The sequence below is a fragment of the Bos indicus x Bos taurus genome, chromosome 6 (genome assembly GCF_003369695.1).
Source record: "Bos indicus x Bos taurus breed Angus x Brahman F1 hybrid chromosome 6, Bos_hybrid_MaternalHap_v2.0, whole genome shotgun sequence".
Taxonomy (NCBI): domain Eukaryota; kingdom Metazoa; phylum Chordata; class Mammalia; order Artiodactyla; family Bovidae; genus Bos; species Bos indicus x Bos taurus.
Genome location: NC_040081.1, coordinates 58,941,834 through 58,966,072, shown reverse-complemented (window position 1 = coordinate 58,966,072; position 24,239 = coordinate 58,941,834). Strand labels below are relative to the sequence as shown.

The 24,239-nt window shown below is 39.1% G+C and overlaps 2 protein-coding genes across 2 annotated transcripts in view; one reads left to right on the top strand and one right to left on the bottom strand.

Annotated features, from left to right (window-relative positions):
- The window catches only part of UBE2K (ubiquitin conjugating enzyme E2 K), a 79,673-nt gene extending 57,228 nt beyond the window's left edge, over positions 1 to 22,445 (bottom strand). The window contains exon 1 of the mRNA XM_027544303.1: positions 22,177 to 22,445. Coding sequence (XP_027400104.1) covers positions 22,177 to 22,239 — 63 coding nt within the window. The 5' untranslated portion in view covers positions 22,240 to 22,445. The remainder of the gene's footprint in view (positions 1 to 22,176) is intronic.
- A 91-nt stretch (positions 22,446 to 22,536) lies between these two features.
- Positions 22,537 to 24,239, top strand: part of SMIM14 (small integral membrane protein 14) — a 144,751-nt gene continuing 143,048 nt past the window's right edge. The window contains exon 1 of the mRNA XM_027544304.1: positions 22,537 to 22,941. Within this exon, the coding sequence (XP_027400105.1) occupies positions 22,794 to 22,941 (148 nt within the window). The 5' untranslated portion in view covers positions 22,537 to 22,793. The remainder of the gene's footprint in view (positions 22,942 to 24,239) is intronic.

The following is a 24,239-nucleotide window of genomic DNA, read 5'->3' as shown; positions in this document are numbered from 1 at the left end:
CGTAAAAAAATTAAAAAAGAGAACTGAACCAAACAAAAAAGAAGAAAAACAATGAAACCGTGACTCAATAAAGTGAAACCAAAAGTCAGTGGCTCAACTGATAAAACAGAGAATATGTGAACTAAAGGCAGGAGAAAGAAAGGAAACAAAAAAAAGAGATAAACAAACAAAAAAGAAGCTAAACCATATCCTGTGTTTACCACATATTAAAAACAGACCATAATTAATAAATGAAATCTGCTGCTGCTAAGTCGCTTCAGTCGTGTCCGACCCCATAGACGGCAGCCCACCAGGCTCCCGTCCCTGGGATTCTCCAGGCAAGAACACTGGAGTGGGTTGCCATTTCCTTCTCCAATGCATGTAAGTGAAAAGTGAAAGTGAAGTCGCTCAGTCGTGTCCAACTCTTCGCGACCCCATGGACTGCAGCCTACCAGGCTCCTCCGTCCATGGGATTTTCCAGGCAAGAGTACTGGAGTGGGGTGCCATCGCCTTCTCCGAAATGAAATCTAGTACATTTTAAATAAGAGATTTTTTAAAGCCTCAACTGACAAAAATTTAGCAGCCACATTATAAAAAGCCACCTGGTCCTCAAACATACATCCCCCTTTACAAAAAAAAAAAAACCACCAAAGATCACACAGTTTCAAAAAAAAAAATGAAAGAGATAGAATGATTATAAACACATTTTATAGGATGAATAATAGTTTTGATCCCCCAAACTTAGCCAGCACAATTCTGAACAAATATTCACTAGTCTCACTTGTGTGTTAGTCACTTAGTCGTGTCTGACTCTTTGTAACCCCATATATAGCCCACCAGGCTCCTCTGTCCACGGAATTCTCTAGGCAAGAATACTGGAGTGTATTGTCATGCCCTTCTCCAGGGAATCTTCCTGACTCAAGGATCAAACCCGTATCTCCGCACTGCAGGCAGATTCTTTACCATCTGAGCCACCAGGGAAGCCATAAAAACATACACAATGCTCAACAAACTCTTGGTTAACACACCATAACAAATGTAAAGTACTATTCACTATGCTGCAGCCCATGGGGTCGCAAAGACTTGGATACAACTGAGCAACTGAACAACAACATTTACTATGACCAAGAGGGTTTTGCTCCAAGAATTCAAGAATATAGTTATGTAAAAATTTTTATCAGAAAGGTATTTGAAAATGCCTTAATTTGACAAATGCAAGTCTTAATTTGAAAAAGAATATATATCTAAAGTTGAGGTAAAATTATATTTTCTTTAAAAAAGGGAAAAGATAAGAATATCTGCCATTACTGCTACCACTTACAGCAATCCTTCCACTTAAACACAAACTCTTTTATAAAATTAAACACAAATTTTGCATAAAATTTATTTTAACCACAAGAATTTTCAAACAGACACCAATCTTAAATTACTTTCAAAGCTGTAACTTTAAGTACCTATCCTTTAGAACTGTGAGAAAATTCATTTCTGTTGTTTATGCCACCCAGTCTACGGTATTTTGCTGGGGCAGCATCGGCTAACACATCCACACTCTGATTAAAAAGGGAAGAAAATCCTCTGTTGCCAATGGAGGTGACTATTGTATCATATCTTGACTCACTTCAGTTTACTTGCTAACTGTAAAAGGAATAAAACATATCTCTTCACAAACAGGTCTTGTGGCTCAAACCTTAATCAAGTTATTACCCAAGTGACCTAACATCACTAACAATGAGAAATATATATTAACATGATTAACACATATATATTAACATGATTCAACATGAATTACACATTACAATTGGAGTCCTGACAAAAATGTTTTATGTGATAATCTAGTCAAACCTTTATACCTTAACTCCCAGTTTATAAGAAATACAAGTTAAAACACCACCATGAGGAAATCTCCAGGATTAAAAATGGAGAGATATGCAGGAGAACCATCATAAAGTTTAAAAGACTAAAAAAACTATATTCAGGGAATTCCCTGGCTAGAACTCAGCGCTTTCACTGCCATTCAGTTCACTTCAGTTGCGTCCGACTCTTTGCAACCCTGTGAATCGCAACACGCCAGGCCTCCCTGTCCATCACCAACTCCTAGAGTCCACCCAAACTCATGGGCATCGAGTCGGTGATGCCATCCAGCCATCTCATCCTCTGTCGTCCCCTTCTCCTCCTGCCCCCAATCCCTCCCAGCATCAGGGTCTTTTCCAATGAGTCAACCCTTCGAATGAGGTGGCCAAAGTACTGGAGTTTCAGCCTCAGCATCAGTCCTTCCAATGAACACCCAGGACTAGTCTCCTTTAGGACTGACTGGTTGGATCTCCTTGCAGTCCAAGGGACTCTCAAGAGTCTTCTCCAACACCACAGTTCAAAGCATCAATTCTTTGGTGCTCAGCTTTCTTCACAGTCCAACTCTCACATCCACACATGACCACTGGAAAAACCATAGCCTTGACTAGACGGACCTTTGTTGGCAAAGTAATGTCTCTGCTTTTAAATATGCTATCTAGGTTGGTCATAACTTTCCTTCCAAGGAGTAAGTGTCTTTTAACTTCATGGCTGCAGTCACCATCTGCAGTGATTTTGGAGCCCAAAAAGATCAAGTCTGACACTGTTTCCACTGTTTCCCCATCTACTTCCCATGAAGTGATGGGTCCAGATGCCATGATCTTAGTTTTCTGGATGTTGAGCTTTAAGCCAACTTTTTCACTCTCCTCTTTCACTTTCATCAAGAGGCCATTACCAGGGTTCAATACGCAAGGTGTAAACTAGTAAACTAGTAAAGTAACGCTCAAAATTCTCCAAGCCAGGCTTCAGCAATACGTGAACCATGAACTTCCAGGTGTTCAAGCTGGTTTTAGAAAAGGCAGAGAACCAGAGATCAAATTGCCAAAATCTGCTAGATCATCGAAAAAGCAAGAGAGTTCCAGAAAAACATCTATTTCTGCTTTATTGACTATGCCAAAGCCTTTGACTATGTGGATCACAATAAACTGTGGAAAATTCTGAAAGAGATGGGAGTACCAGACCACCTGACCTGCCTCTTGAGAAATCTGTATGCAGGTCAGGAAGCAACAGTTAGAACTTGACATGGAACAACAGACTGGTTCCAAATAGGAAAAGGAGTACGTCAAGGCTGTATCGGAGAAGGCAATGGCACCCCACTCCAGTACTCTTGCCTGGAAAATCCCATGGACGGAGGAGCCTAGTGGGCTGAAGTCCATGAGGTCGCTGAGAATCAGACACAACTGAGCGACTTCACTTTCACTTTCTACTTTCATGCATTGGAGAAGGAAACGGCAACCCACTCCAGTTTTCTTGCCTGGAGAATCCCAGGGACGGCGGAGCCTGGTGGGCTGCCGTCTATGGGGTCACAGAGTCAGACACGACTGAAGCAACTTAGCAGCAGCAGCAGCAAGGCTGTATATTGTCACCCTGCTTATTTAACTTATATGCAGAGTACATCATGAGAAGTGCTGGACTAGAAGAAGCACAAGCTGGAATCAAGATTGCCGGGAGAAATATCAATAACCTCAGATATGCAGATGACACCACCCTTATGGCAGAAAGGGAAGAGGAAATCGAAAGCCTCTTGATGAAAGTGAAAGTGGAGAGTGAAAAAGTTGGCTTAAAGCTCAACATTCAGAAAACGAAGATCATGGCATCCGGCCCCATCACTTCATGGCAAATAGATGGGGAAACAGTGGCAGACTTTATTTCTAGGGGCTCCAAAATCACTGCAGATGGTGACTGCAGCCATGAAATTAAAAGATGCTTACTCCTTGGAAGGAAAGTTATGACCAACCTAGATAGCATATTCAAAAGCAGAGACATTAGTTTGCCAACAAAGGTCCGTCTAGTCAAGGCTATGGTTTTTCCAGTGGTCATGTATGGGTGTGAGAGGTGGACTGTGAAGAAGGCTGAGCGCAATTTACAACAACCTTTCTAGAAAGCACCTTGGTCCTAAGTTCAAATTCTATGATTTAGTAATTTCTTTCCAGGAATCTATCTTAGGGAAATAAACTCAGATAAAAAGTATTATGTAAAGATATTCCTTTCAGTGGGAAAAAATAGAAACAACATATAAATGTGCAACAAAAAGATGGTTCACTAGGTAGTACTAAATATTAAATATATAAATACTATTTAATTCTAATGCTCAAGTTAAACACTAAATACTTAAAAAGAATACTTAATGTACCAAAGAAAAAACACAAATGTATTAACAGGAAAAAAAAAATATTAAGATTCTGATTTGATTAAAAAACAGAAGGATGTTAATATCAACAGCTATCTATAGTTAAAAGATACTGCTGCCTACTTTGTCATCTTTGTACATTTCTTCTCGATTCTCACAGAAGAGCAAGGAGACAGGATTAGGACTGAGTGGGTTCCAAATACAGATAGACTGTAAGTTCTTTTTTTTTTTTTCTTTTGAACATAAGTTTGTAAAACAACCATTTATTGTCACCCTTCTTATTTAACTTATATTCAGAGTACATCAAGCAAAATGCTGGGCTGGATGAAGCACAAGCTGGAATCAAGACTGCCGGGAGAAATATCAATAACCTCAGACATGCAGATGACACCACATTTATGGCAGAAAGTGAAAAACTAAACAGCCTCTTGATAAAAGAGGAGAGTGAAAAAGCTGGCTTAAAACTCAACATTCAAAAAACTAAGATCATGGCAGTTGGTCCCATCACTTCATGGCAAATAGATGGGGAAACAACAGAAACAGTAACAGACTTGGGCTCCAAAATCACTGCAGATGGTGACTGCAGCCATGAAATTAAACGTTTGCTCTCTGGAAGAAAAGCTATGACCAACCTAGACAGCATATTAAAAAGCAGAGACATTACTTGGCTGCTGCTACTGCTAAGTCGCTTCAGTCGTGTCCGACTCTGTGCGACCCCATAGACGGCAGCCCACCAGGCTCCCCCGTCCCTGGGATTCTCCAGGCAAGAACACTGGAGTGGGTTGCCATTTCCTTCTCCAAGACTGTAAGTTCTTATCTCCACATAATCATACCCTTCATTTTGTTGTTGTTCAGCCATCCAACTATCTCATCCTCTGTCATCGACTTTACCTTCAATCTTTCCCAGCATCACAGTCTTTAAGTCGGTTCTTTGCATAAGGTGGCCAAAGTATTGCAGTTTCAGCTTCAGCATCAGTCCTTCCAAAGAATGTTCAGGATTGATTTAGGACTGACCAGTATGATCTCCTTGTAGTCCCAGGGACTCTCAAAAATCTTCTCCAACACCACAGTTTAAAACCATCAATTCTTTATGTTCAGCCTTCTTTATGGTCCAACTCTCACATCCATACATGACTACAGGAAAAACCATAGCTTTGACTAGACAGACCTTTGTCGGCAATGTCTCTGCTTTTTAACACTCTCTAGGTTTGTCATAGCTTTTCTTTCAAGGAGCAAGTGTCTTAATTTCGTAGTTGCGGTCACCATCTGCAGTGATTTTGGAACCCAAGAAAACAAAGTCTGTCACTGTTTCCATTGTTTCCCCATCTATTTGCCATGAAGTGACAGGACCAGATGTCATGATCTTCATTTTTGAATGCTGAGTTTTAAGCCAACTTTTTCACTCTCCTCTTTCACCTTCATCAAGAGGCTATTTAGTTCCTCTTCACTTTCTGTCGTAAGGGTGGTATCATCTGCATATGTGAGGTTATTGATATTTCCCCCAGCAATCCTGATTCCAGCTTCTGCTTCATCCAGCACAGCATTTCTCACGATGTACTCTGCACAGAAGTTAAATAAGCAGGGTGACAAATATACAGCCTTGATGTACTCCTTTGCCAATTTTGAACCAGTCCATTGTGACATGTCTGGTTCCCAACTGTTGCTTCTTGACGTGCATACAGGTTTCTCAAGAGGCAAGTAAGGTGGTCTGGTATTCCCATCTCTTTAAGAATTTCCCACAGTTTGTTGTGATCCACACAGTCAAAGGCTTTAGCGTAGTCAATGAAGCAGCAGTAGTTGTTTTTCTCTAATTCTCTTGCCTTTTCTATGATCCAACGGCTGTTGCCAATTTCACCTCTGGTTCCTCTGCCTTTTCTAAATCCAGCTTGAACATCTAGATGTTCTTGGTTCACATACTGTTAAAGCCTGGCTTGGAGAATTTTGAGCACTACTTTGAAGTTGGACACGACTGAGCAACTGAACTTGCTAGCATGTGAAATGAGTGCAATTGTGCGGTAGTTTGAACATTCTTTGGCATTGCCTTTCTTTGGGACTGGAATGAAAACTGACCTTTTCCAGTTCTGTGGCCACTGCTGAGTTGTCCAAATTTCCTATCATATTGAGTGCAGCATTTTAACAGCATCCATCTTTTAGGATTTGAAATAGCTCAGCTGGAATTCCATCACCTCCACTAGCTTTGTTCATAGCGATGCTTCCTAAGACCCACTTGACTTCACACTGGCTCTAGGTGAGTGATCACACTATCATGGCTATCTGGGTCATTAGTATCTTTTTTGTATAGTTCTTCTGTGCCTTTTTGTCACCTCTTCTTAATATCTTCTGCTTCAGTTAGGTCCATACTGTTTCTACCCTTTGTTGTGCCCATCTTTGCATGAAGTGTTCCCTTGGTATCTCTAATTTTCTTGAAGAGATCTCTAGTCTTTCCCATTCTATTGTTTTCCTCAATTTCTTTGCAATGATCACTGAAGAAGGCTCTCATCTCTCCTTGCTTTCCTTTGGAACTCTGCATTCAGATGGTTATATCTTTCCTTTTCTCTTTTTCATTTTCTTTTTGCCTTTCACTTCTCTTCTTTTTTTCCTTAGCTCTTTGTAAGACCTCCTCAGACAGACATTTGGCCTTTTTTGCCTTTCAGTTCAGTTGCTCAGTCGTGTCCGACTCTTTGTGACCCCATGAACCGCAGCACACCAGGCCTCCCTGTCCATCACCAACTCCCAGAGCCTACCCAAACTCATGTCCATTGAGTCAGTGATGCCATCCAACCACCTCATCCTCTGTCATCCCCTTCTCCTCCTGCCCTCAATCTTTCCCAACAACAGGGTCTTTTCAAATGAGTCAGCTCTTCGCATCAGGTGACCAAAGTACTGGGAGTTTCAGCTTCAACAGCAGTCCTTCCAATGAACACCCAGGACTGATCTCCTTTAAGATGGACTGGCTGGATCTCCTTGAAGTCCAAGGGACTCTCCAACACCATAGTTCAAAAGCATCAATTTTTCAGTGCTCAGCTTTCTTCATAGTCCAACTTTCACATCCATACACGACCAATGAAAAAACCATAGCCTTGACTAGACGGACCTTTGTTGACAAAGTAATGTCTCTGTTTTTTAATATGCTATCTAGGTTGGTCATAACTTTCCTTCCAAGGAGTAAGCATCTTTTAATTTCATGGCTGCAATCACCATCTGCAGTGATTTTTGAGCCCCCAAAAATAAAATCAGTCACTGTTTCCCCATCTATTTGCGTTTGCCATCACCTAAACCTGCACCTTCTCCAAAACTCATTTTAAGTTCCTCAGATTCCCAACTTCTGTAGATTAAATAAATTCACTTTGATACTTCAAACCCAGCTATTAGCTCACTTCATCAAAACAGAACCACTCTCCCTCATTATCAATCACCTTTACTGTCCTCACTTCCCTCCTTAACCAGTTTTGATTCCTTGGACATTCATTATAATCAATCCTTTGCAAATACTCTTGACAAATGATACTTTCCTTCCTTTAGTGTACTCATATGGCAAAGTCCCAATGCTAATTAAACTCATTCCCCCAATAAACTAAAAAACAAAAAAAACTCCTTGCATCTACCCCTAGCAGCTTTGTTGGGGAGGGGCAAAGAACAACCAGCATTAATAAGTCTCCTGTTCAAGTGAAAAACACAAATCCCAAGTGGAAACTTAACACTGTCCTAAGTATCTCTGCTTATATTAAAGATTAATCCTTCCACTTATATTTGGAACACCGCTCCCTGTTCTTCTCCAGGACTTTGCACCCTCAATTACTCCTCCTCTCTCTAGCATAATCAATTTCTCTCATTCATTAATATACAAACATACTGATAAGCTAATAGAAAATTGTTTTAAAGATCTCTGAAGTCATGGTCTTCTCCAGCTCCCTATCTTCTCTCCTTTCCTATCAAAGCAAAACTCCTTTAAAAACCTGACCATCTATGGTTGCCAATTAGTTCCTCATCTCATTCCTCTCACAATCCACTCCGGTGAGACATGCACATCGTTCCAATGAAAATATTCCAGTCAAGGTCACCAACAATCACATTGCAAACTCAACGGTCATTTCCCCTATTCAGCAGCATTACAAAGTTGATCAGTCTATTCTTGGAATTCGGTCTTCTCTTAGCCTCAATGACATCACACTCTCCTTTGTAGGTTCTCATCAATTCAACATATGCCAGGGACCCAAGACAAGTTCAGACTTTGTCCTAGACCCCTCCCTTTCTAATCAAATTCTCCTACTAGAGTTAAGTCATCCAGCCTAAGTTTTAAACTACACCATCTCTATACCTATGATGCCCTGATCTTTCTTCAGCTCTAACCTCCAGATTCACATAATCAACTGCTTGTTACTTTCTAGCCTTGAAACCTAACAAGAACAAAACAAAGTTCTCATCTTCCTCAACCTCCAGTGTGCTTTCCCCACTCCTATTTATTTAAATCACTACTGTTTCTTTTGTTATATCCAGCAAAACTCAACCTTTAAATACTAAACCTTTCCTCACATCTTCAGTGTCAATTCATTCTCCACAGCAGTCAAACTGATCTTTAAAAAGACACAAATTCTGTCTGTTGCTTTAAATCCTCAAACGGCTTTCAGAGTCACTTAAAATCCAAACTCCTTACTTTGGGCTTATAAAGTTGTATGTGATCTGGCTCCTGCCTACATCTCCAAATTCATCTTACACCATTCTCCACCTTTACCCACAATACTCAGTCTAAACCTTTTTGGCTGCTGAGACATTGCAAATTCATTCCCAACTTTAGAGACTTTTAACAGTTTCCTCTGATTCGGACTGTTCTTCCCCTAGAGACATGCTGTTATCATTCAGATCTCAATTTAAGTTTACAATTCTAGGAGAGGCCTTTTCTGAACACCCAATCAAAGCCAACTAATTAATTTCATCAATATTATTTTATCAATTTTATTTTCATCAATATTATTATTATAGCTGTACAATATTATTATACTACTCTGCACTGCATTTATTACTTGTCTGTCTTCCCTTGCCCCATTCATTGCTATATCCCCAACACATATCATGATGCCTAGCATAGAGGGAGCCCTCAAGTATCTTTTAAAGAGCTCTTGGTACTAATAATACAAAGATGGATGAGACATGATGCCTACCTGTGAGAAGCTTGGAGTCTCATAGGGAAAAACAGCTTCAAATAATTTTAAAAATTACAGATTTTGGTTTAAAGTCCCATGGGAACTGTATTCAAAGCTTCTCCCAACAACAAATTCAAAATACGCATACATATGTACATACACAGATAAAATGAAAGGAATATCAAAATTAAGATGTATTTCTGTATATATGAAATATTTCATAAACAAAACAAATTTTGCTTTAAAAAAAGAATTATCTCTAGGAGTGAAATTACAGATTATTTTTACTTGAATATGGTTCCCCATATTTATCAAAGTTTAATGTTTGCTACTTTTACATTCACAGAATTTGACTATTTATTTAAAAGAGAAAAGCAATTATATTGTTTACATTCTTCACTATATAATGACTATTAGCTTTCTATGTGCATGTAAGAGTTGATCATCCTAATGTATGACTAAGTTAGTTAATTTTAATTTATCTTCCCAAGTAGTTTAAGAGTTATCTCCAAGAAACTCTTTCCCTGAGTTTAGGTTACCTCATCCTCACAGTTCTCCTTAAACTCAACAAGCACACACAACTACCTTTTCAATGTTTTACTATCTTACTGGGCCATAATTTACTCCATAAGGGCATGGACCATGTCTATCTTATTAACTAACAGAGGTGGCTTTTAATAAATATTTGTTGAATAAATGAAGAAAATGTAGAATTACTAAAGAGTTTAAACCATCAGACTTCCCCAGTGGTCCAATGGTTAAGATGCTCTGCTTCCACTGCAGGGGACACAGGTTTGATCCCTGGTCAGGGAAGTTCTGTGTGCCATGAAGTGCACCAAAAAAAGCTTAAACAATTTAAGTACAGATGATGTCATATATAATACTAAATAGATGCCCCCTGAGATCATGAAAGGAGAACTACAAAAAAAAAAAGCAGAAAAGATTCCCTTCCCACCATCTTATTTCTAAGTTTTAGACTTAGACCTGATATTACCCCAACTCAGAACCTAACTACATTATCAAAAGAAACTCAATTTCACTGGAGGCCATCTTTATCAGCATATTCAACTCTTCCTAGTACCAAAAGTTTCGGAGAAGGCAACGGCAACCCACTCCAGTACTCTTGCCTGGAAAGTCCCATGGACGAAGGAGCCTGGAAGGCTGCAGTCAATGGGTTCGCTAAGAGTCGGGCACCACTGAGCCTTTTCACTTCACTTTTCACTTTCATGCATTGGAGAAGGAAATGGCAACCCACTCCAATATTCTTGCTTGGAGAATCCCAGGGACAGAGGAGCCTAGTGGGCTGCCGTCTATGGTGTCGCACAGAGTCGGACACGACTGAAGAGACTTAGCAGCAGCAGCAGCAGTACCAGAAGTAGGATGAAAGGTATTACTTTCGTAGGGCTTGGGATTAGCTTCCTGGACCTTAAGAAACCTTAAACTCATTCAGGAAAACAAATGCCTCTTGCTTACCAGGCAATGTGTTAAGCAATGGAGAATAGAAAATCAGGACGATAGGTCTCTGTCCTCAATGACTCACACTCAGTTTCATCGGGCAGATGGAGACAAAGCACCTAAGTAAACACCTAAGGATATAATCAAAATATGACCAAGCCAAGAGATATTTTTTAAAAAGTCTGACATACCCACTTAAAATTTCATCCAAATACCCATATACCCTAAACTCTTGCACATACACAACAGCAAGAAACTGGAAACAAACCAAATATCCAATGCATAAACTGTAGTATACTATACACACACACACATTTTAAAAATAAAGGAACTACTCCAAAATCACTGCAGGTGTTGACTGCAGCCATGAAATTATAAGACGCTTACTCCTTGGAAGGAAAGTTATGACCAACCTAGATAGCATATTCAAAAGCAGAGACACTACTTTGCCAACAAAGGTCCGTCTAGTCAAGGCTATGGTTTTTCCAGTGCTCATGTATGGGTGTGAGACTTGGACTGTGAAGAAAGCTGAGTGCCGAAGAATTGATGCTTTTGAACTGTGGTGTTGGAGAAGACTCTTGAGAGTCCCTTGGACTGCAAGGAGATCCAACCAGTCCATTCTGAAGGAGATCAGTCCTGGGTGTTCAATGGAAGGACTGATGCTAAAGCTGAAACTCCAGTACTCTGGCCACCTCATGCGAAGAGCTGACTCACTGGAAAAGACTGTGATGCTGGGAGGGATTGGGGGCAGGAGGAGAAGGGGACGACAGAGGATGAGATGGCTGGATGGCATCACCGACTCGATGGACATGAGTCTGAGTGAACTCCGGGAGTTGGTGATGGACAGGGAGGCCTGGCGTGCTGCAATTCATGGGGCCGCAAAGACTCGGACACGAGTGAGCAAATGAACTGAACTGAACTACTGATGAAGTGAACTGAATGAACTGAAAAATTTAAGAAAAATGAAGCACAAAATATTTTATATCACTGCTGAAAATCACCAGTCTCAGACAACCCACAATTAAGTACACCAATCCCAAACAGGATGGTTCACATAAAACAACAAAACTTGAAAGTAAAGCATCACACGGTCACTTGAGAGAAAATACTACACATGCTAGCTAGCCCTGCATTTGTAATTACTAGAAAAATTCATAATCACACAAAGGCTAAAAATAATGAAGAGTAAACAAATCCGTTCTAAACCTAGGTAAAGAGCACTTTAAGCAACAGCTCTAAAAGATTAGACACCTTTTGAAGATTTGGGGCATACTTTAAATGTTACTAAGCTTACTACAATTCAGGCACCATGCTGGATGCTGAAGAGAAAAATATAAAACCCTCAAAGAGCTCAATGATCTAGCAGGAGCAGAAAGACATACATATAATCATTAACAATACAGTAACTGCTCTAAAAAGATCCTGACATGGAGAAGGAAATGGCAACCCACTCCAGTGTTCTTGCCTTGAGAATCCCAGGGACGGGGGAGCCTGGTGGGCTGCTGTCTATGGGGGTCACACAGAGTCGGACACGACTGAAGCGACTTAGCAGCAGCAGCAGAACTCACTGTACCCGGTAGATAAATTACCTTCCGGGTGTGTTGGGGAAGGAGACTGACAGCAGAGGGGCCTGAAGTTTTTGGAGTGAAAAAAATGTTTTATCTACACTGTGGTGATGTCTCCACTGCATTTGTCAAAAAAAACCTAACCCAATTGTACTTTATATGTAAATTATACTTTAATAAAGCTTGACATTTTAAAGAAAAAAAAAAAAGATCCTGACAAAGTGATAACTACAAAAAAAGAGGTAATCTGCGTTCAAGAAAAGCTTATTAGGAATGGCATTTTAGAATGAGTTTTTCGAAAGTAAGAAGATAACGGCTTATTCCATGCAGACAAAACAACTCAACAGCAAGCAATTAATTTAGTTAGCTAAAGGTTGGAGGGAGAGTGAGGGTCTGAGGTATGTTTAGGCATGCAGCTGAGTTGAGACTTGACAGGAAGCAGGTCAGGAAAGGTAGGCTAGAAATGAAAAGGTTGTGACTTCACACAATAAGGGGTAGACAATCTAAAAGAAAATGACAAGATCATGTTTTAAAAATTAAATCCAGGGACCTCCCCAGTGGTCCAGAGGTTTATCCTCCATGTTTCCAATGCAAAGGGGCACAGGTTTGATCTGTGGTCAGGGAACTAAGATTCCACGTGCCTCAAGGGAGGGACTAAAATATATTTTTAAAAAATAAATAAATAACCCAGTAGCACGGCACCAGGGGGGTTGAATTAAAAGTTGGGACAGACTAAAGGCAGAGAACTAAATGTAAATTAGCAAACTATCTTAATATAAAGAGTTTATCTAAGAAAGCCTGATCTAAGACAATTTACAAAAAGAACACAAAAGAGGAAACAAAGATTCAGGAGATTATGGAGGATAAGAGATGAAATCAGACTTATAAAGGGTAATAACAGAAGTTAAAGAAAAACCAAAATTTAGCATCAGAGCAACTGAAAGCGGAAAGCTCTAAGAAATGGAAATGCTGAAGAAAGGCATATGCATTTAACAATTTAGAAGATGTTAGTAATGCCTGAAAAAGTAATTTCAGAATGACAAGAAACTGAAGAAGCCTGAGTACAGAAGTTAAAGAATGAACTAGGACTTCGCTAATGGTACAGAGCATAAGAATCCACCTGCCAATGCAGAGACTCGGGTTCAATCCCTGGTCCGAAAGACTCCACATACTGCAGGCAACTAAAGCCTGTGCACAACGCACAGGCTCTAGAGCCCACAAGCCACAACCAATGAACCTGCACGCAGCAACTACTAAAACCTACACGCCCTAGAACTTGTGCTCCGCGACAAGAGACACCACCACAGTGAGAACCCCAAGCACCATAAGGAAGCGCAGCCCCTGCTCATCACAACGAGAGAGAGCCCGTGCCCATGAAGGAAGACCCAGCACAACCAAAAACAAAAAAGAATGAATTCACTTTTAAGAACCAAATACATGAGAGTATCTTTCTGATAACCAGAGTAGGAAAATATTCCTTAAACAAAATATTGGGTTGGCCAAAATGTTCCTTCAAGTTTTTCCAAAAGATGCTGTGGGAAAACTCGAAAGAACTTTTTAGCCAATCCAATACAAAAAAAAAAGCACACCACACAGGAAAAGGCAGACAAATTTGACTACTTTAAAGGTAAACTCAGTAAGATCAAAGATGTGATAACGTTAAGTGAAATAAGCCAGTAAAACAAACAACGTATAATACAGTAATCAAACTCACAGAGACAAAAAGCAGAGTGCTGACTACAGGAGCTGGGCATGGGAGAAGTAAGGAGTTAAGTGTTTAATGGGTACAGTTTTAATTTTACAAAATGCGGAGTCTTGGAGATGGATGGTGGTATTGATTGTACAACAATGTGAATGTACTTAACACCACTGAAATTGTCTGCTTAAAAATACACAAGGTGTAAAGTTTTATATGAGTTATTTAACACAATTTTTAAAAAGAGCATTTAAAAAAGTAAAAAATGCTTTTCAAAGCATTTAAAAAATTAAGCCACATAATAGAATTAGACAAAATTATAAAGAATTCTTACAAATCAGTAAGAAAAATACAAACCACAAAAATTCTTAAAAATGGGTAAATAATGGAAACACTAAATTTACAAAAGAAAGCCCACAGCCAATAGACACAAAAATATGCTTAATATCTCTATTGACAAAGAAAAATTAAAATAAGCTACCATTTCATATCCATCAGACTGACAAAAATCTAAATTTTGCAGATGTCAGGTCACTAGAATTCTTACAGATTTCTAGAGCGAGTGTAAATTGATACAATCATTGGGAGAACAATAATGCATATCCAATCATGCAGAAGATGCAAATACACTCAGATCCTGCAAATCTACCTCCTAAAAAATACCCAAGAAAACATTTATAATAATGTTCAATGTGTCTTTTTTATAACTATATGCCATCAACAGGAGAAATAATCTATACAGTTGACCTTTAAACAAGGGGGTTAGGGATGCCAAACCTCTGCTCAGACAAAAATCGAAGTATAACTTATAGATGGCCCTCCATATACAGTTTCTCCGCATCTACACATTCAACCAACAGTGAATCATTGTGGACTGCAGTATTTACTACTGAAAAAAATCCACATATAAGTAGATTCATGAAGTTCAAACTCATGTTGGTCAACTGCAGTTTAAAATTGAAGAACTTGAGCAATATATGCGTTGTCACAGATAAACCTTAAAAAACAACACTGAAAAGAAAAGTTGCAGGAGATGCAGAATATTATAACCATCTATGAAGTTCTTCTAAAAATTTTTAAAACACTAAAAAGTGACCTTACACTCAAAAAATACTATGTTTATCAGCAGTAAAAAAATATGTATGGGAGGGATATACTCAACTTCAGCATAATGGTTACTTCCAAGGAGAGTACAGAATAGAGAAAAGGTTGGAAAGTGAGCTTCCTCTGGAGGTTTTATTTCTTGGGGGGTTGCGGAGAGGCTAAAGCCAGTATGAGGATTAAGATCTATTAAATCTGGACCATGGATATAAAAGTTCATATATTATTTCTAAACTTCTAAGTCTAAAATAAAATGTAATTTTTAAAAGCATCTTTAGAAATAATGGATTGGAAGCAAGCAGCATATGATTATTCTTTCCATCATAATAAGTTAAATGGAGTCAGAGACCTGGTTTTAAATCCCTGCTCGGACAAAAAACCTGGAGCGCTGCAGTCCACGGGGTCACAAAGAGTTGGACACCTCTTAGCAACTGAACCACCAACAAGTTACTTGACACTGTGGAAAGTTAATTTCTTTAGAGCTACAACTTTCTAATCTGTAATAGAAGCAACCCATCTCATAAGGCTGTCATAGATATAAAATACCAGATAGTAGGCATTCAACTATAGGTAGTTATTATTTTAAATTTGCAGTAAAAGAAAAGAACTAAATGGAGGGAAATGGCGAGGGTTTTGAATGAAACGAACTTGCCTCACCTTTTCAGATTATGTAGCAGAACTTACCATTGATGTCAGATGTATGTGACTACCACTTTCTAGCTTCCAAGACCCAATTTTAAAATAGGGATTTTACAAAGGAATTCAAAGTTACACACCAGAGGATTAGAATCTGGATTCCATGGTCCAGTTAAAGGAGACCAGAGTCATGTGAAGAAATCCAAAATAATCCCACTGTCTCCTTAAGAAAGACTAACCATTTTCAGAACTAAGTCCAATTATACTTTTGTATTCCCCTTGGCCACCAGTCCCCATAGGTTATTTACACACAAAGAAACATTATCAGAAGTATCAATACTTAAGTCATCATCTTAAGCCTTTTCTGGAGTCACATTCACATAGAGCTATCACTGAACCATTGAAGGAAACTTTTATGATCCAAGGACAACAATAAGCAGAATATGAAAGCAGAATATAATTAATTCAGACATCTTTACAAGTATCCACTTACTGAATATTCCTAGCACTGCTCTAAGCACTGAAAAGACTCTCTTGATCTCCTATTTTCAGAGAAGAAAACTGAAATAGTCAGTGCTGTAGGTATTAAGCTGAAAAGCCAGGACTGAAATTCCAATGCCCACACTCTTAATCACTAAGCTAAACGTACTACATTATGCTTGGGAAATAAGTATCTCTGCCTCCTGGCAAACTTTTCTCACACCAAGATAGAAAAGCAGAACATATTTAAAGATTAATGCAATTCTCAACATTGAATGACATGTCATACATTGTTGTAATGATACATCATTTTATTAGCATTCAACTTTTATAGTATTGTTTATGAAAAATATCATCTCATAAAGCAACCATATATAACAGCTGGAGTAAACTGGTATGCAAAAAACCTGGACGAGGGGGCTTCCCTGGTGGCACAGTGGTTAAGTATCTGCCTGCTGATGTAGGGTACACAGGTTCGATCCCTAGTCGGGGAAGATCCCACATGCTACGGGGCAATGTGCCCATGTGCCGCAACTACTGAAGCCTGTGTGCCCAGAATCTGTGCTCCTCAACAAGACAAGCCACTGCAATGAGAAGCCTGGGCCCTACAAGGAAGAGTAGCCCCCGCTCACTACAACTAGAGAAAGCCCACATTGAGTAATGAAGACTCACAACCAAAAAAACAAAAATCTTAAAAAAAAAACAACACACAACCCAGGTGAAGTTCACCATTAACCAGATCTTTGTGTCACTGAGCAACAATCAATCTCTCTAAGCTTCAGTTTCCTGAACTTATAGATGAGGTTTTTCACCTAGATCTAACGTCTCTTTCAACTAAAACATTCAATGCATTTTAACACATTCTCTAGACACTGTTAATGCATTTTCTAAACAAAGACTTTGAAAGACAGCTTTTGAAAAATATTTAAAATTAAATCATATAGTATATGCTCTTATGTCTATCCTTTTACTCAAACATATCCAAAGCTAACCTGTGTTTTTAAAAATCAGGAAATTGACTGGAAAGGGGTGGGTGTGGGGATTCTGATGATGCTGGTAATGTTAACATTCTGTTTGTTTTGGGTGTTGGTCACACTTTTATCATATGTGCTTTGTATATTACCTTTTATTATTTTGATCTGAAAAAGGTGGTTTTCCCCCAAAGATAACTTATGTGTTCTAACTCCACAACTATGTTTGTGTATATTAGAGCTGTGCAACCTTTCTGTTATTAATATATAAATGTTTCTAGCTTAATTTTGTCCACAACTCCTGCTCCCTAATTCCAATTCAGGAGTCTACTGAAGAGATCATTTACTTATAAATTATACAGTATTCTTGTAATTCTTTTAAGACTGTCTCCTGAAATTCAGTCTTCACTTTCCTTTGGAACCGAGCTCAACAACCTCTCTTCCTACATACACACACCCTCAGAATTCCCACAGCTCTGCTTCTCTCCATCTATCATTTTTATCTGTCTCCAACCAGGTAAGTCTTTCAGGGCTGTTTGCAAATATCCTCAATAAATGCTGATAACATATTTACTAAGAAATAAGAAAACACATTCTTTACAAAGGGATGATCTGCAAAGGAATCCCAGATGACTGATGGATAGATCAAAGCCTTTAAAAAATTAAAAAAAGAAATGCACCCCAAGAGCACTACTTGGAAAGGCTTTTAATTTTTTAACTCAGTCAATAACACACCCAGAGTCAATAACACACTCATAAGGCTAAGCTACACTGAACTAAAAACTTACATAGCTGTAAAAACAAATCGCTTTTCTACTCGTAAAAAATTGTTCAAATTCTAGTTACATTAGTTTATAGCAGGAAATTTCACCTTTGTCTTTAAACTAGAAAGGAAAAACTTTAAAAGAAAAAGATAATAATTGATAAACCAGGGGCAAAGTCTTAAAAACAAAACAGAACACTCAAAGCTAGTAGTAGTCATGCTATAATCAATTTTTTGGTACAGTTACTGTCCATTCATCTTTTAGATAAATTATACTACAAACTCTATATAGTTAACAGTCTTAAATGTTCTTCTAAAGAGTTCTGTCTACAGCAGTGGTTCTCAACGTCTGACAAAGTATGGAGACATTTTTAGTTGATACAATGGCAGGGAAATAGTAGGGAGGTGGGAGGAAGACTGCCTGTGCTATTGGCATCTAGTGCTCTTAGTCAGCGATGGTGCTGAACATCCTACAATGCACAGGAGAACCACCCACAACAAAGCCATTACCTGCCCCACATGTCAACAGTGCCAAGGTTGAGACACCATGGTCAACAGAAATTAAAAGACTTCCCTTTAAAGATCTGTAACTAGTTCTATACAGAATAGTCAAATATATAAAATTTAAAATGACAACAGGTACAAAAATCCATTTAAATACTCAAGGGAAATTTATACAAGAGTAGTTTTCATGAAACCAATTTGTTAATGCCACATATTTAAATATTCCCTATGAGAATCCTAGAAAATGTTAGCAAAGTGCAGTTACAATATGAAAAAAAACTACAGGTACCATACAGGACAAGAACAAACAAGGGTATGTGGACTGATTTACGGGCATTTTACTTCAGTGAACTTCAAATTTAAAAATATTTTGCATACTGAAATGCAAGCAAACCTTTAATTACAGGTAATGCTTAATGTTTAAACAATTAAATTAGGCTTCATTTAAATCTTTTAATCAGTAATACAAACCAGGTTCAATTATTTTTAAATAATTAAAAGTATGCCTACACTTGACAAGTCAGGACAGCATGGTATAATATAAACACAAGCAAACTTAGATCTAAATCCCAAAGGTGTATGTTTGCAGACAAATAATTTAACTTCTCTGAATCTCAATTTTCTCATCTAAGAAATAAAAAATCTAATTCAACAACCTGTTCTTGAGAATTAGCAGTAATATATATAAACAAATGGAGCTGCTAGTTCCTTTACAAATGGTGGTTGTTAATACCAGTAACAATTTATAATAAATAATATAACCTATGAGTACAGATTATAGCTTTACTCTGTCCTCATAAGCTACAATTCACTTACATAATTCAATAAAAAAAAAAAAACACCTATTAAGTGTACTTTAAATCAATTTTCTATTCCTTGCAACTTTGAAATATTACTTAAACTTACACAGATTTAAGTAAATTAATATCTCAGACAAGTGACAGATTTCCAAACACAGTCTCATGGAAAAAAGGCCTACATGGTTTATTTATTTTTAGTAAATAACATATTAGCAGACTCAAAATTCAAAAGGACTCTTTTGATGCCTGTGGCCCCAGACACCCAATTCTCCTACAGAGAAACAATGTTACCAAGTTCTCATTAATCCTTTCACCTATACAAATACACATACTCCCCTACTTCTGACACTAATGGTGGCCTCCTCTCACTGTTCTGATTCTACCCTGTACTTTTCACATTTATCTTTAGGCTGTATTTTAATTAACAACACACTCCAACAGTGGCCATTTACAACTTCTTAGGCCAGATGTAAGCTATCTTTACAAAGACACTTAAAAAGGGGGAGGGAAAATCCTTAAAATCAATCAAGATTCTTAGTAAACACAAAAATGTGAAATAAACTTTGGTAAAATGAAAATTTACATAGAAAACATGAGGAAATACTTATTATATACCAGCCACTCAAATACTGCATTTACATACATAAAAAGGAAACCTGTGGACTGTATTTCAAAGTACTGAAAATAATCAACATAATCCACCTATAGAATTGGACTTAAGTATCAATGAAATAAAATATTGGTGAAAATAAAGCTATTTATTGGTTATATATTCCAATATTAAATTATCTGATCCTTTCCTAAATGTTCTTGCTGGAAAAAGTTTCATTCCAGATAAAAAAATAATTTTCCTGTTTGGATTTTGTTTTCTTCCTCTGAAACACCACGTCACTTACTTGAAACAAGGTTTCATCATTGTTTATATATAAAAAGCTGTATTATTTTAACAATATGCATTACTAGGGCAATACAAGATTTCTTTTAAACTTCAAGTACTAAGAATATCATGGTGAAAAGTCACCTCACATAATGCAGAGACTATACGAATTATGAGAGCAGTGACCACTTTTAAGTAATAGAAAATAAAGCATTAAAGTCTTATATTAAGTTTCAGGCTTGTACAAACGTATTACAGAAGGAATGTTCTAGGCTACTGGCAATAATATTAGCTGCAAACTTTCATTAGGAAGATATACGTCAAGTATCCTGGAAAATATTTTCTTACTAAAGAAAAATTTAGAATCACTGTCTCACTATATATCACAGTGCAGGTATTTATGATTCTTTTTCTGCACTGTACCACAAAAACACAAAGTCATCCTTCCATTCAGAGTTTTGGCACTTGAACAAATACAGAGGTCAGAGTTCATACACATGCTCTGTAAAACCGATCATTACTTATATACTATTATATTCAATAAATCTGCTAGGATTTGGCATTTTTAAATAATTTTAAAGAATCTTTTCCACGTCTAACTGTAAAGACACACAGTCACTTCAGATTCAGTGGCACAAATAAAGTTCAAGTGCTTGCTATCAGACTTGTCAATAACTCATCACATGTTTAGAATGCTGAATTTCACAAATCATTGAGATCATTAAAGTACCAACGTAAGAGAAAAACACAAATAGCAATAATATATTCGATAATGATATTTGACATCTTGAAAATAACCATTCAGTATTTTTAATCTTTGTTGAGTCCAAGAAGAAAAAAAACTAGCATTCCTGTTGATTTTGGGTGTGAAAAACTGTACTATACTTCCATAATTTTGAGTCAAATTACCCAAACATTTAAAATACATTAACAAATGTGGCCAATATCAGCGTATCTAAAATTTCTACAGGACTCAAGAGTAGCTTGAGACAAAAAAAAAAAATTTAATCATTTCAGATATATGTTGGAATAAACCTACTTAATAAAGAAACGTAACAATATATTAATCTGAAATCTCATGTTTTTAAGTAGGACAGTTTTTCAAAAGTAAGAACTAACTATGGGGACATCATAATGAAGTTTCATGGCACAACACAGTAGTGTCACAGAGGCATTGTCTTAGGACAGACTCTCTCGTCTGTAACTTGTAAACAGGTTTTTTGAAATAAGCTACTCACACACTCCACTATTTTTTCCTAATCCTAGCTAAAAATATTTAAACGTCTCTAATATACCGAACGTGCCTGTATCTAGTCAAAAAGCTTCAGATGTCAACCGAAAAAGAGGCCTAGAATGTCGGAGTAAGTGGAAATGAGATAATAGTCTAATGAGGAATTAATTTTCTATCTCAGGTGAAAATTCCCTTATCGCCCACTCAAATAAGCTAGTACCCTATTATGTCTTCTCATTTCTCCCAACACCCAACCGAGAGGGAGTTAACTCCGAACCTCCTTCTTTCATCAATCACTCCTTCCGTAAGGAAAGGAGGGTGGCCGCCAGACCGGCTATAACCCAGAATACCCTGAAAAGTGTGGGCCTTTGAGCGGCGCGGCTCTCCGGATCCAGTTACCACCTTTCCCCTTCCCCCAACCCACTTCCCGGGTTTTCTCAGGCTTGGCCTGCTACCTCCCCACCCTAGTCACACTTCCAGCTGTTGCCACTGCCGTGGGGCGCTCTCTAGAGCTCACACCCGCCTTTAAGCGCCCTTCCTCCATCTGCCCCCTAAACCTTATTCCTCCCCAGAACCCCCGCCCGCGAGACCGTCCATCCCAGGGCCCGGGGAGGGGAGGGAAAGGCGGCGGAAGGAGGGGGAGACTGCTGCTTCCCCACAGGCAGAAGGGCGGCCGCAAAGAAGGCCAACCGGGGGTTACCAGGGATATTGGGATTGCCACCGGAAGGGCCCTCCCGCCCTGGGCTGATGTGGGGGACGTCCGGGAGTTCATTTCTGACCTCCTCGCTCTTCAGCACCTCCTTGAACTCCCGCTTGATTCGCTGCACCGCGATGTTGGCCATGTCTCCGCCCGCAGCTGATTCGTACCCGCCTCCTCCGCCACCGCTACGACCACCGCCACCGCCGCCACCTCTTCCTCCACCGCCTCCTCCCCCGGCGATTCACACCCGAGCACACGAACGCTGCCACTGCCACCCCGACCGCCGCACTATCTTCAATGTGGAATCACCTCCGCGCCCGGCCACCAAAATGGCGCCGGGTCCGCGCATGCGCACGACGCTGACCCGGCCGGGCGGCGCAGCCGCTCCCGTTGTAGCCCCATACGCCTTAGCCGCGAACCTGCGCCGCGCTGTGCGGCGTGTCTCTGCCTGAGCTGCGGCCGCGTGGCTCCGCCCCGTCGGCGTCTGAAGCCAGGAGGGTGCGGCTTCCGCGCGGGCCAGGGCTGCCCGGGCCTCACGGGTCGTCTCCGGCGCCTCCGCCCCTGTACGAATGGAGGTGGTATGGTGGAGGCTTCCAGACCTTCGCCTCTAACCGAAGGTTCGAGTCCAACCTGATGGGTTCACGCGGCCCCTCTAGGCTTGGAGCGCCGCCCTGACTCAGCCAGACCGAGGGCTTAATGTATCCGGCTGTGTCTAGTGTCGGAAAACACTGTCCGGGAACTCGGTCTGGCCCATTTTCTATTGGTTCTGAAAAGCCACTGCGGTTCGTTCTTGTCCTGCAGCCGTTACAGTTCTACTACTGCAGTCATCCCAGGATCTTTCCAGGTACAACAAATCATTAAATTAAGTATGGTCATTGTTGTATCTCAGTTGTAATTGAGACCAGGTCTCAGTGGAGATGCCTGAGATGGGTTTAGAAGCCAGATGTTGATCTTTGGCCTACTTAGATAATTAATAACAAGCCGTGGAACTAAAACCATAGCTTTAAAACTTGAATGTACATCAGGATCCCTGGAGAGCTTAAGAAAAAACAAAGAGTGCAAGGTGGGCCTAATTTGCATTTGTAGCAAGTTCCCAGGTGCTGCTGCTCGAGCTGCTGGTTCAGAGACCACAGTATGAAAACCACTGAACTAAGATATCTGAACATATAGGGAAAACTGGAGAAACCTATGCTTCTTGGGAAGGAAGGGCAGCTTTACTTCTGTAAGCCTGGAGTCTACAACAGTGGCTGGTGCTAGTAGGCTCTCAATGAATATTGAATGAATAAATGAGTAAAGAGTAAATGTTTTAAGTGGGAAGTAAATTTAAAGGCAATTTAAAAGTGGTTGTTAAGGCTGCCCGTAATATGGTTTTGATACTAAGGGATGCTTTGAGTAGAAAACATTTTGTAATACTATTTATTTAGAAGTTTATATTTCATGCATTTCTTTCACCTAACTAATCAGTAAAGCATCTTGTTAGGAAAATATCACAAATACACCATCTTAGCAAAAATTACCAAAATTGTGGCAGTAAAAAAAAATAAGCCCCTGGGTATGAGTCATTCAGTGGAGGCACATGGCAAAAAAAAAATTTCTTGAACTGCCGCAGGAACCAAGAGGGGATTTTAAATTCCAGCCCTCTTCCATACCAGCTCGCTCTCTTTCAACCTTGGTTTCCTTTTCTGCAAGACAAGGAAGCTGGATGAGATGATCTCTTCCGAGTTTTAAGAGTTTAGAATTCTGAAGCATCATCTGGAAACATTCCCCTAAACGGAAGAACTATAAAAGCCCTTCCAGCAGAGCCCCCTAGTGGTCCTAAGGCGAACCAACTATACATGTGGGTAATGGCACAATAAAATATGGTATAATGTATGTATTGCAATGCTATGTGTATTTGTGCCAGTACGTTACAAATAATTATTTCAATGTGTGAAAAAACTTTTTGAATACTTTATCTATATCACTTTAATTCAGTCCCCAATATTAATCTTGTCGCTTCAAAGAAATTTAAAACACTCAAATCACAGGGGAACTAATTAGAAGGGTATGCTAATTTATTTGGGGAAGAGAAGTTTGGTAATTTTTAAATGCACATAATCACTGGCCCTGAAATTCCACTTTCACTCCATTTTTACAGTCCTT